The sequence below is a fragment of the Lethenteron reissneri genome, chromosome 5, assembly GCF_015708825.2.
Source record: "Lethenteron reissneri isolate LAM-NWPU_2019-01 chromosome 5, ASM1570882v1, whole genome shotgun sequence".
In the NCBI taxonomy this organism is placed as follows: Eukaryota; Metazoa; Chordata; class Hyperoartia; order Petromyzontiformes; family Petromyzontidae; genus Lethenteron; species Lethenteron reissneri.
Window position 1 is genome coordinate 8,288,396 of NC_083783.1, and position 17,198 is coordinate 8,305,593.

A 17,198-nucleotide genomic window follows, 5' to 3' on the forward strand; every position below is an offset into this window, starting at 1 on the left:
AGCCAAAATTGCAGATAGGAAGTTCGTGAATCACGTGGGAATGCTGTACAGCAAATGGGTTGTGAACCCAGCTGTGCACGGCTTAAACATTATCCGCTCAAATACATGGGGTTTCTCCAGGTACTCCTTTATCTTTTTACACGTAAAATACAAAATATAAATAAACACAACTGGCGAAACATCCCCAACAGCGTTATTATTATTGGATATGTGGATATTTACAGCCTTGCTGGTGAGTGGAGGTTGGTGAAGGTGGGTGGCCAGGAAGCAGATATGTGGGAGCACACAAGTACAGTCCAACAATTCATTAGCTGCACTTCCTCTGTGCTGTCCACCACATATCCCCGCTGACTATAACACCTGTTGTGCATGATGGTTGCTATTCAGGCTCAGCCCTGCTTAGCCTCTGAGGTCTTTGTTCATAGGCATGATCAATATTCCATTCAATTATTTCAAAACAGAAATAAATTGAGTCTCATTGGCTACCTGGCAAAACATTTTTTTGCTCACTTTGGATCCAGACTGTGAAGTTAAATAGTCTGCTGTGATCCCAGGACACGCAGATTGTCAAACAGTGGAGAAGGACTGTAATTAATCTTCTTGGTTCTTTCGGTAAAGTCACATAGAATGGAAATAATAAAATAATAAAAAGAAAACATACTAAAATAATTCTCACGACGTTTCGGCCACAACGCAAGCAGACTCTGTCTTCTCGACAGACCTGTTCTCCACCTGAGGACGGCTGCTTGCGTTGTGGCTGAAACGTCGTGAGAATTATTTGATTATGTTTAATTTTTATTATTTTATTATTTCCATTCTACGTGACTTTACCGAAAGAACCAAGAAGATGAATCCCTGCAGTCACGAAAGCTTTAAATCGAAATTTAATGACTGTGATGTTAAGAAACGAGGCACAGGTTCGCCAGGGTGGGGAGGCAAGCAGGAACGTGTGTGAGAGAGGGTGGGCACTCACGGAGCGCGACTGCGTCACGTCCCAAAAGGGCTTTGCTCGTACGCTGAATGGCTCCATCGCCTTGTTGATGTGCCCTGCCTTCATCTTCTCGTGCCGCGGCTCGATGATCTCGCGCTGGATGCACTGCTGGCGTGTCCTAAAGTCGCACTGGCCCACGGGCTGGCCCTGTCACCACCGCCAGCGCCGGCAGCAGAAGGGACAAAGGCATGAGCGCACACACTCACACCCACGTGGGAAAAACAACAACAACAACACAAAAAACTCCATTTCAAACAGGTCCTTATTCCTCTGGCACGACCCGTCAAAACACAAAACGGAATGCGGTAGCTCAGCCATGAATACATCGGCGATATTTCTTTAAGGCTCGATAAACCATTCAGAAGTGCTGGCAGTCTGAGAGAATACATTAACACTGAAGCGTGGCACGTTAAGGACGATGTCGTCCTACAGGGAAACAGCGCTACGCAATTATAGCTGCACACCGCAACCTTCCCGGAGATGACCGACACGCAACTGCATCTCACATTACTGCTACAACACACCAATAACATCCAGCTTTGCTTTCTAGAAATTCAAGTTATCAGTAAATGCACTTAGTTGATTAAATATTAAACATAATTGACATGTCGTGTAAAAAACTAAAAATATTAATATACTCATGTTTCAGAGCCAATTCTCAAAAGTGTAGTGGTTTTTTTTACTGAAATATAAGTGGTTTCTGGCAAATACAATGAAGCACACAACTTAAACTGTGCTCACTGTGTTCTGAAAACCGACTATCTAACAATATTCAACACCTCCTATTAGCACGCTTGTCGATGTACATACATACATGTATGCTGAACTTATTTCGCATACATAACAAAGTCTAACGCACGTTGCAATAATTACTCTTGGTGGTCGTAAGTTCTGAATATATTATGGCTACAGCCAATTATGGCTACAGCCAATTAGCCATCAAGAGGGGACAGGATAGCACATTAATGTCCCAAGGCCACATTTAAGCCTCATCTCAACAGGAAAAGTGGATTTTATCCGAGTGGAGCCGGTGAGCGTGCACCCTCTGCTGCTCGTAAACATAAACGCACGTGGTGACTGGGAGCACACTCTGCAGCGATGAATGAAATAGATGGTACTAAATGTTCTGAGATTATTGGACGAAAGAGTTTTATTTTACTTGTTACCTTTCTTGGCTACGTACATCAACAAACATCTGGAACTATTGTGCAGTTGTTTTCACTGCGAGTAAGGAATCTGCTATGATTCTCAGCAATGGTCAAGAATCTGCTGCTGTACACTTCCCAGGTGAAATATAATACTACGGGTATGTTGACCCTGTACGCATACCAGCAGCTGTTCAGCACAGCAGGTAAGATTATCCAGCTAAAGGCAGGTAAATAAATCCCGCAAACTAAGCTCAATTCCCGTCATGACTATAATCAATCAATCCTGGACCCAACCATGATTAACCGACAATGACCAGTGTGGTGATTGATGGGGGAAAAAAAACCGCTCAAGAATGAAATGGATGGGAAGGCCTTCATCCAGCAGCAAGCAGACTATGCTTTAGACAACTGGACAAGTTAGCGGGTGGCTGGGCGGCAGAAACCATCTGTACAAATTGCGGCATAAAGAAAACGTCTTACGTTGAATTTGACGATATCGTAGATGAGGTAGCGAGGAACGTCCTGCCCATTCACCTTGTCGACGATCATCTCCTGCACATAGCATGGAGGGACATTCGAGATGATAGTTTATGGGAAATGCTGATATGGGGTGTGCAAGTTCCTTTGTCAAGGCGCTCTTCCCCCCCTAACCCAGCTTGAATGTACGCTGCCAAGCCTGGTGGTGTTCATTCAGACGCTGTCTTTCCGACAGACCAGTTCTTCGCCTGAGGACGGCTGCTTGCGTTGTGGCCGAAACGTCGTGAGAATTATTTTATTGCTTTATTTTTTATTTTATTATTTCCATTCTACATGACTTTACCGAAAGAACCAAGAAGATGATTAGTTGTATTCTTTTTTTCCCCATGTACTTATGGCGCCACGGCACAAGAAGAAGGTACTTCCATTCGTAAATCTCACAGCTAGAGTGCACAAGCATACATCAGAGAAACAGCCCAGGGACATAACATTGTGAACTACTTCTGAAGCCATTTCAATATGCTCTGTAAAGAGTGTTCTTCGCATGTCAATAAAACGGATTTAAAAATAAAATGTTGGTACAGGAAGAATAAACTAGTAAGTGATTACACTCGAGAACTCCGTTTAATAACCTGACGGTCACCAGGACTCTAGCCCAGGAATTCAAGTTCACCGCTTGTAGTCCTCATTCTGGCTCCCGACAGCTCCCACAGCAATGTTTTTAAGTACATTTTTCACACACGACGCCTCTCTGCCCCAGGTATTGTGTTTAGGGCCCTGCTGTACAATTTGAGCAGCTCACCCCATCCAAAAGCGTATTGTTGATGTGGCTGTCGGGGCTCTTGCGGTTCGGGAACTCAAGGCTGGCGACGTGGAATATAATATTGTCCCTGTTGATCATGAACACTCCATTTTCGCCATCGATGAGCATCATGTACCTGTGGAGGAGTGCAACATCAGCGGAGGGGAGTCATGCAGTGTTGATACGAACAAGGAGGGTAAAAGGGTGACATGCAGAGAAGTGAGAATTTGACTTTTCTCTCTGCACTGAACCTCCAGCATGTAATCATTCACGTTCCCCTGCGATATGATGACTGGGCATGATTTGATTTTTGAATGTAATGTTTTTTTTCATCCTGGTGTCACTGTATGTCATGTCTGATAGGCCGTTTGTTTCATTAGCCTAAACGTAACATTTGCATACCCTGTATAAGTCGAAAACCATCCGTGATTACAAAAACTAATCAAAGCCTGCACCGCGAGTGTAGAATCCATTTCAATTGATGTATTAATTAGTTATTGCATTCCTTCTGATCCTGATTATAAGGTTATTGTGCAATGTAATAAAGTCTCCTCCCTGTGTGTAAAAAAAAAAAATATCCGTTGAAAGTACACAGAGACCTCACATTGGCTTCATACTCTTAGTTCTTTCGGTAAAGTCACGTAGGTAAAATATGAAATTAAAATTCATAAAATAAAATAATAAAATTCATTTTAATTTCATTTTTTACCTACGTGACTTTACCGAAAGAACTAAGAGTATGAATCCTTGCAGTCACGAAAGCTTCAAATCTAGAATCACATTGGCTGTTTAGGAAAAGTAAGTGGACTTGGGGAGGACACTTCGTTGAAAGGGAGGGGAGCAAAGAGAACACCCCCCTCGACCCTAGAGGGCAACCAATGTTGACATTAAGCAGTGGAAAGAGCACAAAGTTGATTACAATAATGGTAAAAAATTTGTATGAAACTTGATTTTATAAAAAAATTAATCTAAACTCGTGGTGCATTACCAAATCCTTAACCACTAAACACCAGTAACAGATCACACCACTGCAGTTCTCAGACCACCTCAACTGTGTCTCGATTCAACCTCTTAATCAACTACAAGCTTGCCCTCATCATCTCCAAGATTTCACAGATTGACAAGCCCTATCTACCTCTCTCATCATCTTACCATACCCCTCACCAGAGCTCTTTACTCCAGCAAATAAGGCCTTCTCTATATCCCCCTTATTTTAATATATTTTCAATGAGAGGCTTCCTTCTTCTCTGCTGCTATGCCTAAGGTCTGGAACTCCATCTCCATGGCAAGGTTTAGAACATTATTCTTTCTCCTAAGCTTACGACTGGCCACTATTCGTGTTTTAGTAACCACATAAGAAGTATTTTCACCGTACCTCCCTTTCCTATAACTTCCCCTTAAACTAAAATCCCTCTTCCCCAGTCTCATAATGTGCATGTCTGTGTACAGCATCTTGAGATGCGGTCAGATGTAAACAACTTCATACATTAAAACTGCATGCAAAGTAAATGATCCCGGGATGGCAGGCAGGCAGGCAGGTACTTACCGTGTGCCGTCAGCCTTCCAACTGACCATGTAATGCTTATTGCTGAGGAACACCAAGTTCTTTCTGTCCATAGACACGGGCTGAGCACCTGGAAAGCCAGACCTGTGTTGGCAGCAGCATGGACACAGAGAAACAAAGACGTCAGACAGAATCAGAATATGTATTGATTCTGGAGAAATCAATCCGATGAACTATGAAGCTCTTAATTCTAGATTTGAAGCTTTCGTCACTGCTAGGATTCATACTCTTAGGTTTTTTCGGTAAAGTCACGTAGGTAAAAAATCGACGTTTCGGAGGCAACACAAGCTTCCGTCTTCAGGTGGAACCGTCACAGCACGCTTGCTGTATCAAGTAGAGCCCACAGCGTTGTAGCAATGATTGGCAACGGCGGATAGGTGAAATTCCTCCCCGTAGAGGGTATTAATTCTAGATTTGAAGCTTTCGTGACTGCAAGGATTCATACTCTTAGGTTTTTTCGGTAAATTCACATAGGTAAAAAAAGTCACGTAGGTAAAATTTCACTTATCCGCCGTTGCCGATCATTGCTACAACGCTGTGGGCTCTACTTGATACAGCAAGCGTGCTGTGACGGTTCCACCTGAAGACGGAAGCTTGTGTTGCCTCCGAAACGTCGATTTTTTACCTACGTGACTTTACCGAAAAAACCTAAGAGTATGAAGCTCTTTTTCACAGATTTCCAGTAGGGGTTGGTCACAATGTTAGAAACATCAAACAATACAAAACACAATGATAGGAGTGCAGGGTATAGGAAAGGTAAGCAGATCAATGTTCCATTTATTCACCAGAGATGTGACGCGAGGCTCACAGCTCGATGTATTCACCGTCACCTTCAACCCACTCTTAGGCCAGGCTCGTTAAAAGTCTACGTCCAGTAAAATTCATTGACTCTCTTGCAATTGTATCGGCTACTGTCCTTGTCTCTTCATCAATAACCACATGTAGCTCCAACATAAGCTAGGACTGATATTTCCGTGCTAGCTGCCACGACGTGAGAGCTTCGTGAACGGCGGGTCAATGTGACACACAACATAGAGGATCTGTTCAGTAAGAGTGGTCTGCAGGTTATACATTTTTCCCATCTGCGGAACACCATACCCTTTCCACATGCAGAATTCCTGGCCCTTGTGCTGCACCATGGAGATTTTATGCTGGGTGGTCAGCTGCGTGACGCCAGGCACTTGGACACCCTCCAGAAACACCACGCCCTGTGGGACAGTGGCATTGTACGGATGTCACGAAACGGTGATACTAGGTTATACGATGCAAGGTTCGCAATGGTCTTATCATTCGTTTCACAAAAACATCGTTCCATGCTGAATACAGTGTAACAAAAAAATATTTGTTCCTGGGTAGTGTTATTTCCTAATTACTTATGCCTCAAAAGTACAGAAAATGGCTATTATTTCCCACAAACTTTGCTTTTGTGACCAGGATAGTGACAATTTGAAATGTACCTATTTTCAATGAGAAATCGTGTGCATTTGTGTCTTTCATTCACAAAAAGTCCTGGTCACAAAATAAAAGTTTGTGGGGAATAATAGCCATTTGTTACACTTTTTAGGCATAAAACAATTAAAAATAACACTTAGTACCCAGGAACAAAAATTGTGTTATGTAGTGTTATCGATGCATTTTCGCTTTATTTCATGACAAAATCATTCATTAATAAAAAAAAGTTGTAAATTAATAGCTATTATTCATTAAATTACTGCTTTGCAAAAAAATTCAGGAGTAATTGATGGCATGGTAATTATACGATGGTTATAAGATGTAATCGTTTTTGTAGTTCTCTGAATTATTCAATAATTTCATCGGTTACTGGCAGCATCTGCATTACAAGAAATATAGATTATAACGTCAGAATGCTTGAAAGATTTACGGCAGGCTCATGTTGAGTGAACTGCAGCAGAATAACTTTTAAGTAATCTACAGCTCCTCAAAGTACAGCCAAGAATTAAAACAATACAATTACAAAGTTATGGGAACACCAAAATTACAAAAACCTTCACAGAGTTGCTATAACGTATCGTACAGTACGACATTAGCGGTAGCCCTTGTACCTCCCTTCCTATAACATTTTTAAAAAATCACACTGGAACTTGGGATGATGCGGTGCGCGCATGTGTACGGCTGGAGGACAGGGTTACAGGCGATGTGAGAAATACAGCATCACACTCACAGTGCGAAAGATCTCCCTGCGATTGCGACCGGTGTGGGTCCCGCCAGACGAGCTGGGCGCGGCTCCATGTGCCGGGACGTCACCGTCATCGTCGAGCCCGGCATCGCCGTCGTCAAATTCCAGGCACCAGTCTGGCAGTGGCGGAGGCGCTGGCGTGTCCTCGGAGTCGCCATATCGGCCGAACAGCTCGTCCAGGTAGTCGCCCTTGTAAATGCCGGGCGGGCGGGCGCGGCTGAACTCCGCCACGGCCGCTTCCACGCTGCACAGCCAAACAAGGCGAAGAGCGTTCCACATGAGAAAGGGCACCATGGTGGTGTGAGCTGTTAACTAGCTCGTCTGGAATTCAGGTCGTGAGTACGATTCCACCCCTGACCCCTGTTTATTTGGAGGTTGCATGTTCTCCCAGTGGTCGCGTGGATTTTTCTCCGGGTCCTCCCGGTTTTCCCTCCACATTTAGTAACGTGCATTTAGAGTATTTGGCTGCTATACATTTCCACGTGCTAAGGCAATTCGTTGAGCTATCATTTTGTGGCCAAGTCACTCCTGAAAAAGAGCTAGAAAGCTCAGTGGGCCCTACCTAGTAAAACAAAAAAAAAACATTTATTTTATAGTTTTTATCGAGCCATTTCGGCCAGATTAAAACCCGAATGTGGGGGCAGTGAAAGGGAAGACGAACCCACCTCCAGTCCAGCTTCTCTACAAGGTAGGCGCAAATGAGGAAGCCGGTGCGATTGAAGCCGTGCGTGCAGTGCACCCCTGTGGAAGCAACGGGTGGCCATGGTCAGTGAGCTGTGTTCAGCGGGTGCTTGAGACAGATAGCCACATGATTCGTCCTGTGCTTTGATTCACAGCATTGTTTATTAAAATGGGAATTTTCAGTCACTGGCGTACTGTAGTCAAAATGCTACAGTTGCACATTAGCTTCGATGCACATGGACTTTAAAAAATGCTACGGGATGTGTAAAGATTTACCTCCCCCCAGAAAATTGACGAATTGTCACGATTCAGGAAAATGATTTGAATCAAGAATACATAGTAGGGTCTTATTTATACTGTCTCATTTTTATGACCTTTGTGTTTGTTCTGCCTCTTGCTTTACAAAGGGAACATTTGCATATACAGTAATCATCACATATATTGCATTAATCAATCGTTATTTATACACATGAATCGTGAGGGAAAAGTATCACTTTTAAATAAGTGATCAATTAATCATTACACGTTCCGCTTCTAAAAATGTAATGTTTACCGTGGCTATGCCAACTGGAGACTATATGTTGTATTTGTATGATGATGTGTGCTTTGCCATTCTTGTAAGAGCTTGCCTATGATTTTCTGTGGGTTTTTCTTGATGTAGTTGTCGCAGAACTTGACAAAAACCTGTGTATGTTCAGGCAATGGGCACTCCCCATGTCTGCAAGAGAGACACAAAGAATTTACCAAACTTATCTGAATGGTAGATATGCGGTAAATGGGCATCTTAGCAAAGCGTGGATATGTCTACAAATTTACCTTATGTGTCAATTGAACAATTTAACTGCGAAGTTATGGATCCTCGACAAATCTAACTCTATTCCCAAATGTCTATAGCGTATTCTATATGCATGCTATGGCATACAGGATAAGGTCTGTGCATCATTGGCATTTCTTGGCTGGCTAACCTCACTTCTGCCTGGTTGTCAAACGCAATAAAACCTTTCATCTTCCATTATATCTGTATGGCTTGACAGCTTGTTAAGTGATCCATAATCCTCCCAGGACCTTTTTCCGGCATATATAATTTTGTTTGAAAGTTATACAAGTGTCAATGACTTTCGATGACCGCATCTCAAAATGCAAAATAAACGTCATGGTTATAAAATAAACCATAAGACTCTGAACACCAAATACCACACTATCAATGCGTTCCCTACCCCCGGCAATACAGCTTGAAGTAGGTAATTCCAGCATCTTCAATTTCCTTCTTGTCGTAGAAACGATTTGTGTTGGTCAGGTCAATCAGTACACCCATCTCCACCTGCCCAGGAGCACAAGAGACAGGCAATAGCATCACTTCACATCAAACCCAAAAGCCTTCTCCGACTCCAGAAAAACATGATTTCGGAAAAAGGGCCAAAAGACATTTGCATTTTTTTTAGTTATCCATAACTGGTATTACAGTGAGTATATACAATGTGTAACACTTCGTAAATTCACTATAATAACTGGTATTACAGTGAGTATATACAATGTGTAACACTTAGTAAATTCACTATAACTGGTATTACAGTGAGTATATACAATGTGTGACACTTCGTAAATTCACTATAATAACTGGTATTACAGTGAGTATATACAATGTGTGACACTTCGTAAATTCACTATAATATGAAGGCGTCCCCATCCCATGTCGGTCACAGGGCTTGTTTGATCATACTTCAGCACACTGGTCAATGGAGGTTCGTGAAAGGGGGAGGCCTAACAACCAGTTCAGATATCACTCACTACTGTTAGCCGTGGATATGAATTAACCTCGGGTCCTGGGTTCGGAGCGCAGTGTGCTAACCATTGTGTGACCACTCCAAACATGAGCATAAACTCGATGTGAATTTCTGGTCGGGTGGGGAAGTGATTTAGAGTGCACAGCTCTCAATAAGAAATCTGCAAGTTAAAATCCTAGTCGGGGTGAGCTAAATCATTTATTATTCCAGAGTTAATAAAGTAATTACCACCAACTCGCACTGACTGGCATGGTGATGCATGGTCAAAACAACCACCATAATCAACGCAGCGTGAGGGGCAGTTTTCATCCATCAGTGGATTGACAAAGGGCTGCACACATGTGAATGTAGCCGGATGTGCATGAGCATAATACCGAAAGTTGCGTGTAGGTAAGCGCGAGTGCTTGTGAGTGGGCCGCGCAAGTGGGTGAGCTCAGCACCTTGCGGCTCTTGAGATAGACTGAGAGCATGGAGGGATTGAAGCGGCACTCCTCCGGGACCTGGTCGTCGTACCGCGTACTCAGCATCGTCTTCAGCGGCAGGAACCTCTCTGTGGGGAGTTGACAGTGGAAAAACAAAATGCCCGATCCTGAAGAAATACGTAAAATGGTTCTAGCTGGTATATCGTTAATTACATAATCAATCATAAAATGACAAGGACGACAAAAAATATATATAACACAAGCACCTTTTTTGCCTGTCAAATTTTCTCCTGCCATTCCAAAAGTGTTTCATGCAATTGTTTCTGCAAAAAGCTGATGTGTTTATCTTGAATGTTTCAAGTGGAACATTCAATATAGGGTTGGGATGAAGAAAGCAAATCTAAAGTTTATCTGGGGAAATTATAAAAGGTGTTTTATATCCAAGGAGCAGCTAGAAGAATATTTTATTGGCTCTGACCCTATATTTGAGGGAGGTCAATGGTGAAAAATGTGATTACGTCCTATGCTTGCTGTTGAATTGCATGACCCACAGCCACAGTACATGCTTTGGAATGTGGTTCGTTCAATCTCCGCATTGCAGTTGCAAATATTGACCTGCATTAGAGTACTCAGCCTGTCACCCACAATGTCCCAGACCTCGTCAGATCTTGCATATCAAGTAAGTTTTACTCTCGATGGTCCTTGGATGGGAAATCACAATACACAGCAGATTGTTATATTCTGTGGGGCTACGTCGTGGAAAGCAGAGGGCAATGCAGCAAAATGCATTATTTTACTTACTCTCTGCCCCCACTCTCCATCTTCACCAACCCACACTAGCCTGAGTCAAGTATGATCCCTTAACAGCGTGGGGTGGCTCTCATCCAGCCATAAAGTTCTGTACAAGGTACATTACTCACGGAAAGTATTTAATGCTCAGGTTGAACACTGAAACTGATCATTTAAATGTGATGACACAGAAACGTATTGGTAAGAAAATACAAGCCTTCCTAGATGTTATACTGTACTGCAAGCATAGCTGGTGACAAGTCAACAGGATGTAACTGCATGTTGCAAGGGGCTCAGAAAAAGTCAGCCATGCATTTCTTTCCCCTGCATAATGAAACATATCCATTGACAGCAACCGTTTTTTTCCAATTTCATTTTCCTCCCTCTTACGTGCTGCATATTAAAGTAAACATTGGATATTAAAAAAATATCGAGTTAAAAAAAACAATCTCATTGAAGTCCAAGTATCACCCTGTTGAAATAATGGGACAAATTCATCACGGTGACAGCACTTAAAGACAGTGGTGGAAATTATGTTGTCGTGGCATGGGTCATTATGCATAGGAAAATTGCCAACTTCCCAAAATGTAGGTGCTCATTTTATGGAGTGTGCAGTATAATCATGGACCATATAAAACCACTATTGTAAAGGTAGGGTATATATTGACATATTTTGGTTAAATGAATTTAAGACACTCTAAAAAATTATGTTCATTTGTATAAGGATTCCTATTTGTAATTTTAAAACCAGTGAATTATCTATAGACGCGATACGTGAGACACAGGGGCATGAGAATAACGGCGAGGGCAACTACACCACAAAGTTTGGACAGAGGTGGAAACCATGTATGCTGTGCCCCTTTCAATTAATACCCTACATGGGTACCTCTTGGGCAATGGACCAGGAAGGCACACAAATTTTAAAATAATTCCGACACACCCGGAACAAAAGGCCGCCCTCGCCCAAATTTGAAATGTGCAGCATGGCCACAGATCCACACATTGTCTTGATGGGGCACAGATTAAAAAAAAAAATTCAAGCCACCACAAAACGTGGTCAACTCCACTGGGCCACCGATCGCAGTTGCCTGTAGTTAAGTGCCCGTGACGTTGGGAGCCACAGTAGACGGCACTTTCTCCACAAGCAGGACCACAACGGGGGCAGAAATCGCCATCAGAGAGGGCATCATCACCACCATCATCATCATCAACAAGGCTGCTTTGCCTTACCGGCCACCAATTGCCCACGCCTTGGGCAGTGAAGCCATCGCGGCGGGATGCTGTTGTGATTCATGTCCTGGCTTCTAATTCAGCTACGCGCTCGTGTGTTTCAAGAAGAGGATGGTGGTGGTGGTGGTGGGTGGCGCGGGGAGACCCCCAGAGAGACAACCACAAAAAAAGTCGTCCCTGACCCCGACCACCCAGGGTTGACCCGACCCCCCCACCACCCCCCTTCACTGTCCGAGTTGGATCGCCTCTTGCCGGGCAGAGCGGCGAGGCGAGTTCGAGGCTTCACGCGCGGCCTCGTAGAACGGGCGGCCGGGCTCGCTCAAAGACAGACGGACGCTGCTGCGAATGCCGAATGGCCTTCGACGTTTAGAGGAGAAGGTCTAACAGCCGGAGGAGACATTTCTTTCCGTGAAAGTCGGTCTTGACGAGCAGCGGTGGCGCAATTGCGACTGCAGATTTGCCCATTGCATTCCACAGAGCGGCTATGCGAAACGGAAGCGCGCGTATCGATTCATAGCGATTCCGACACTCGAATCGATTCCTAGGTTACCACCTGCGCTTTGTGTGGGGCGAGGAAATCGAATTTGTAAGTCGGCGATTATAGAATCGATCCATGTAAATTTATTTACATTCAAACGTAAATGTGATGCTGGATTAGTGTTGAGTTTGTTTTCTCAAGGAAAGCATCAGCGAGTGTCAAGACTCTTTGTGGGTCTTTCGGTAAAAGTCACGGAGATGGGTTCAAAGAAAATAACAAAAAAACTAAACTCTTATTCAGCAGGTTCCTGACAAAGTCTTCACAATTAGGGGTGGGGATCAATGCTGCTTACACGTGGAACGTTCTTACTCGCCCCTACTGGACATCTAAAGAGCTTTATAGCTAATCGGATTCCATGTAAATTTATTTACATTCAAATGTAAATGCGATGCTGGATTGGTGTTTAGTTTGTTTTCTCAAGGAAAGCATCACCGAGTGTCAAGACTCTTTGTGGGTCTTTCGGTAAAAGTCACGAAGATGGGTTCAAAGAAAATAACAAAAAAACAAAACTCTTTTTCAGGAGGGTCCTGACAAATTCTTCACAATTAGGGGTGGGGATCAATGCTGCGTACACGTGGAACGTTCTTACTCGCCCCTACTGGACATCTAAAGAGCTTTATAGCTAATCGGATTCCTCCTGCAGTATAAAGGAATGGTATTCTGACATTCTGTGCACATCCTAAATTGCGCATATTGTCATTTGCGGTTCAACTTTTCAAATTTCACAAATGTGGAACCACGGCGCCGACACGCTGTGGCCTGGCTCTTCCGAACGACGCCAGGCGTCGGGATTGGGCGCACGACCTCCTGCATACCAGGCGAGGTAGTTAACATCTCGCCACCATGGCACCCCTATGCAACACTGCCCCAATATTGTAAACACATTCCTGCGGAGGGAGCTGGTAGGAACGTTGGGTTGCTCGGTCAATGGCCAGGGTCAACGGCGGCGTGGTGTATTCCGCAAATATTCCCGACTGTGAGGGCGGGCACAAGCCGGCGTGAGTAGGTTAAACGTTGAGTTTTATAAGGGCACCACGGGGTGACCAGCCCCTCCTCACCCAGCCCCACCCCTCTCACCCCCCACCCAGCCCCACCCTCCCCACCCTCCCCACCCAGCCCCTCCCCACCCTCCCCACCCAGCCCCTCCCCTCCCCACCCAGCCCCTCCCTCCCCACCCAGCCCCTCCCTGTGGGCTGGTCGAACCAGTGGGTTCCTACCAGTATTAAATTGGCAGTACATAGTGGACAGCATACAGGAGGCATTACAGAAGATAAGCCAGTGAAGTCTAAGGACGAGACAGTAAAACAGATTTAAATGAGACGGTATTAATAACAAGGAAATGCTGTAGCTGCCTGTACAGCCAGTACACATGAGGTGGACAGTATCGACAATACGAACGAGAAGCAATCATAGACCAGATGTCCAGGGATAATGTTGAACTTCTTTCGCACCATACGCAAACCAACCGCTCTAATCGGATGTGCGGGAGGAGGACAATAAACAAACACACAAAAAACTGTTCGAAAGAAAGGTTTTCAATGTAGGTGATATAAAAGTGCATAGCTCCAATGGCTTCCTAATATCGGAAGGAAGAGCGTTCCAGACGGCCGTTGAAGCGCATCTGAAAGCGTCGCGCGATGCGGTGACCTGACGAATCTTCGATGATGTCAACTTGTAACGCGCGCAGCGTCCGTTCCTCGCTCTCGAAAAAATTAACCCGTAAAAACAAAGTTTTCACTATAAATCCTTTATATGCGTGACATCGGTTTTATTTTATTATTCATTTATGTTCTTCTTGAGTAAGAGTTTCATTTTTATCACATTGGTATTTTAAATTAAATATGAAAAAAAAATTCCTAAAATAAATTGTCACGCACAACGAGTCTGTGTGCAAAATGTCAGCTCGATTGGATCACGGGAAGTGGGTTAAAAAACGACCGAAAGATTTGCACAGTCGTAAGCGCGCAAGCAAGCAAGTGCACTTAATATAAAGGATTTAATAAAGGGGACGACTCAAAGTCGTGAGGATGAACCACGGACGAGCGGGAAGGCAACACTTTATTCGTGAGAATGTTAATACGATGTTTGGTTTTCTTTCAGATTGGGTATTGGGTTCAAAATGTGAGGGGTTTTCATGGCGCAGCCCTCCCAAAAAAAGCCTATATAGTGTATACGTCAAATTATAACACGTACATATCATTTCTAGATTTGAAGCTTTCGTGACTGCAAGGGTTCATATTCTTAGTTTTTTTCGGTAAAGTCACGTAGGTAAAAAAATTAAATTAATAAAAGTAAAATGAAAATAAAATAAAAATCACGACGTTTCCTAGGCAACACAAGCTTCCGTCTTCAGGTGGAACCGTCACAGCACGATAGCTGTATCAAGTGAGTTAATTTTAATTTTTTACCTACGTGACTTTATCGAAAAAACCTAAGAATACGTACATATCAGGCAACGAAGTATAGTAGGCAATTACGTTTCAGAAAACTGGTGATTAAGATCATCCCGTCGTAGTAATGCGGGATTTTCAAATACAAGTTGACCCTGAGCTTTATCGAGGAAACAAGAAATGCACCACCTTTTCGAAGGAGAAACCACTTTGACATTTTCAGATTCATATATTTGATATGAAGTGACTTTTTAGCATAGTAAACTGAACTTTTCTATGTGAGAGACTATTGAGACTAAGTAATGTTGATTGCTTAAATTTTTTATGAAAGCAATATCAGTCAGTACCAGGGACAGCGCTTTTATAACTGTGAATTATCGACCATTGTCAGTATTAATTTGTCTGTAATATACCCACAAATGCGATAGGCTGAAATATTGGCACAGAATTCATCGAAACGGAGTGAGCTACTATGTATACAGCTGAATTTCCTATCCGACCTTCGGATTTCAGATACCTATCTGCAGATGAGCATGCACATTAGCCTTTAGAAATCTCAGGTGGGGGAGGGAAAGTCGGATGGAAGCAGGGAGGGAGTGTGACACGGAGATGTGGATTTACCCCTAAAAAAAGTGGAAACTTCCCACTCGTTGAATAAAAGGCCAGTGTTTCCCCTACTTGTTCACTTGAGCATTCATATTCCTTGTCGGTATAATGTAAACATGATCCTGCCAGTCGCAATACTTGAATAATTGTCATGTGCTCACTCATACCTGGAAATTATGCTGATGTTTTTTTGACCTAGTTTAAACAAAACATCGGTGAAAGAAAATGTTTATCTTGCAAATGTTATGGGATTAGCAAAATTTATGTCACCCCATATCGCTAATATTCTGACTCAAGAGTTGGTCAAATATATTATGAAGAAAAAATCCGGCCCGGTGTGTGAAGGACACATTTACTTTTATTGGAGGGACTTAAACCGTGGAATTTCACGGGTAATTTCTAGTAAATGGTGACTTGATGAGCTGTTCACAATAACAATAGCAGAGGTGTGGTTTGGAACCAAAGCCGTTTCATTCACTTAGACCAGCACGGAGCAGCCGGATTTTGTGTGAAGTCACAAGTTAATAAATGTGACACCATCACCACCTCCACCCAGCCCCCCCTCGCCACACGAACCAGCAGCCTTAATGGTCCCTCTGACAAACCGAACGTCAACAGAGTAAGAGGAGCCCACGATCCACTTGCAGTCATGAAGGCCAACGGCGATGGTCAGGTTGTTTACTGACCGTGCAGATAAGATGCCCTCTGTTCCGGCCGTGTCATCATTATCCCACAGCGTGTGCACACACCCAGCCCATCACAAACACACAGGCAGGCGCGCAACCCTAGTAGTGACCCCGACATCATGAGCACTGGGTTCTCTATCAAGGTCGAGGGGCCTTTGTGTTTTTTTCTTTCTTTATGCAGGGCGCTTTGGATGGCCGGTAGTGCAGGTCGCCTCGATTGTTTGCCTGACCGCCCCGCGCCCCCTCGGTTAATGACCAGATGGACGGGTCGGTTAATTCAGCTCGACACCCTCACAGCGACCAACCGAGGAAGGGGACCTTTCGGCAATTTATGACGTGGATGTTTGCTGGTGATAAAACAACAATAACAAGAAGAGCAGGGAAGCGCTAAGTGAGGATAACGGGGATGGGGGGATACGCAAACACACACGTGCCCGTGTGCAGGTATTTAAAATGCTCAGTGCGACTGTCAGAGAGAAGAGAGTAGCAGAGTCGTCTCACGAACAGGTATGTCCTTGGCTTCTCTTGCTCACGTCGGTAAACACTATGCAGGATGTACCAAAAGTTTTTTTTTACACATATATTTGTTTCCACAAATGTGATCTTGCTTGTGCTTTACCGGCGTCATGTAAATTAGACTGAGCAAGTCATGCGTATCTCGCAGAGCAGTGCAATACCTGGTCTTAGACAATGGCCTGCAGAAGCGGATTTAACAGAACTACATCTGACAACCCTTAAAGAGACCGATGGTCAACACAGTAGCGGGCAGCACGTTTCCATCCACTTTACCACCGATATAAATGCTCTTTGTACGATCGTCAGATGGTTTTATTTCACAGAACTGAAATTTAGCCAAATTAGTTACAGAACCAACACTAACATATGACGGGTTT

The 17,198-nt window shown here is 43.7% G+C and overlaps 1 protein-coding gene across 1 annotated transcript in view; it reads right to left on the bottom strand.

The window, feature by feature from the left end:
• The window catches only part of RNGTT (RNA guanylyltransferase and 5'-phosphatase), a 42,234-nt gene extending 29,646 nt beyond the window's left edge, over window positions 1-12,588 (bottom strand). Inside the window, exons 1-11 of the mRNA XM_061567847.1 lie at window positions 12,086-12,588; window positions 10,085-10,194; window positions 9,078-9,181; window positions 8,490-8,578; window positions 7,845-7,920; window positions 7,165-7,423; window positions 6,081-6,190; window positions 4,965-5,066; window positions 3,419-3,554; window positions 2,620-2,691; window positions 974-1,138 (exon numbers count right to left, since the gene is read on the bottom strand). Of these exons, the coding sequence (XP_061423831.1) occupies window positions 974-1,138; window positions 2,620-2,691; window positions 3,419-3,554; window positions 4,965-5,066; window positions 6,081-6,190; window positions 7,165-7,423; window positions 7,845-7,920; window positions 8,490-8,578; window positions 9,078-9,181; window positions 10,085-10,194; window positions 12,086-12,149 (1,287 nt within the window). The 5' untranslated portion in view covers window positions 12,150-12,588. The remainder of the gene's footprint in view (window positions 1-973; window positions 1,139-2,619; window positions 2,692-3,418; window positions 3,555-4,964; window positions 5,067-6,080; window positions 6,191-7,164; window positions 7,424-7,844; window positions 7,921-8,489; window positions 8,579-9,077; window positions 9,182-10,084; window positions 10,195-12,085) is intronic.
• Window positions 12,589-17,198: the final 4,610 nt, after the last annotated feature.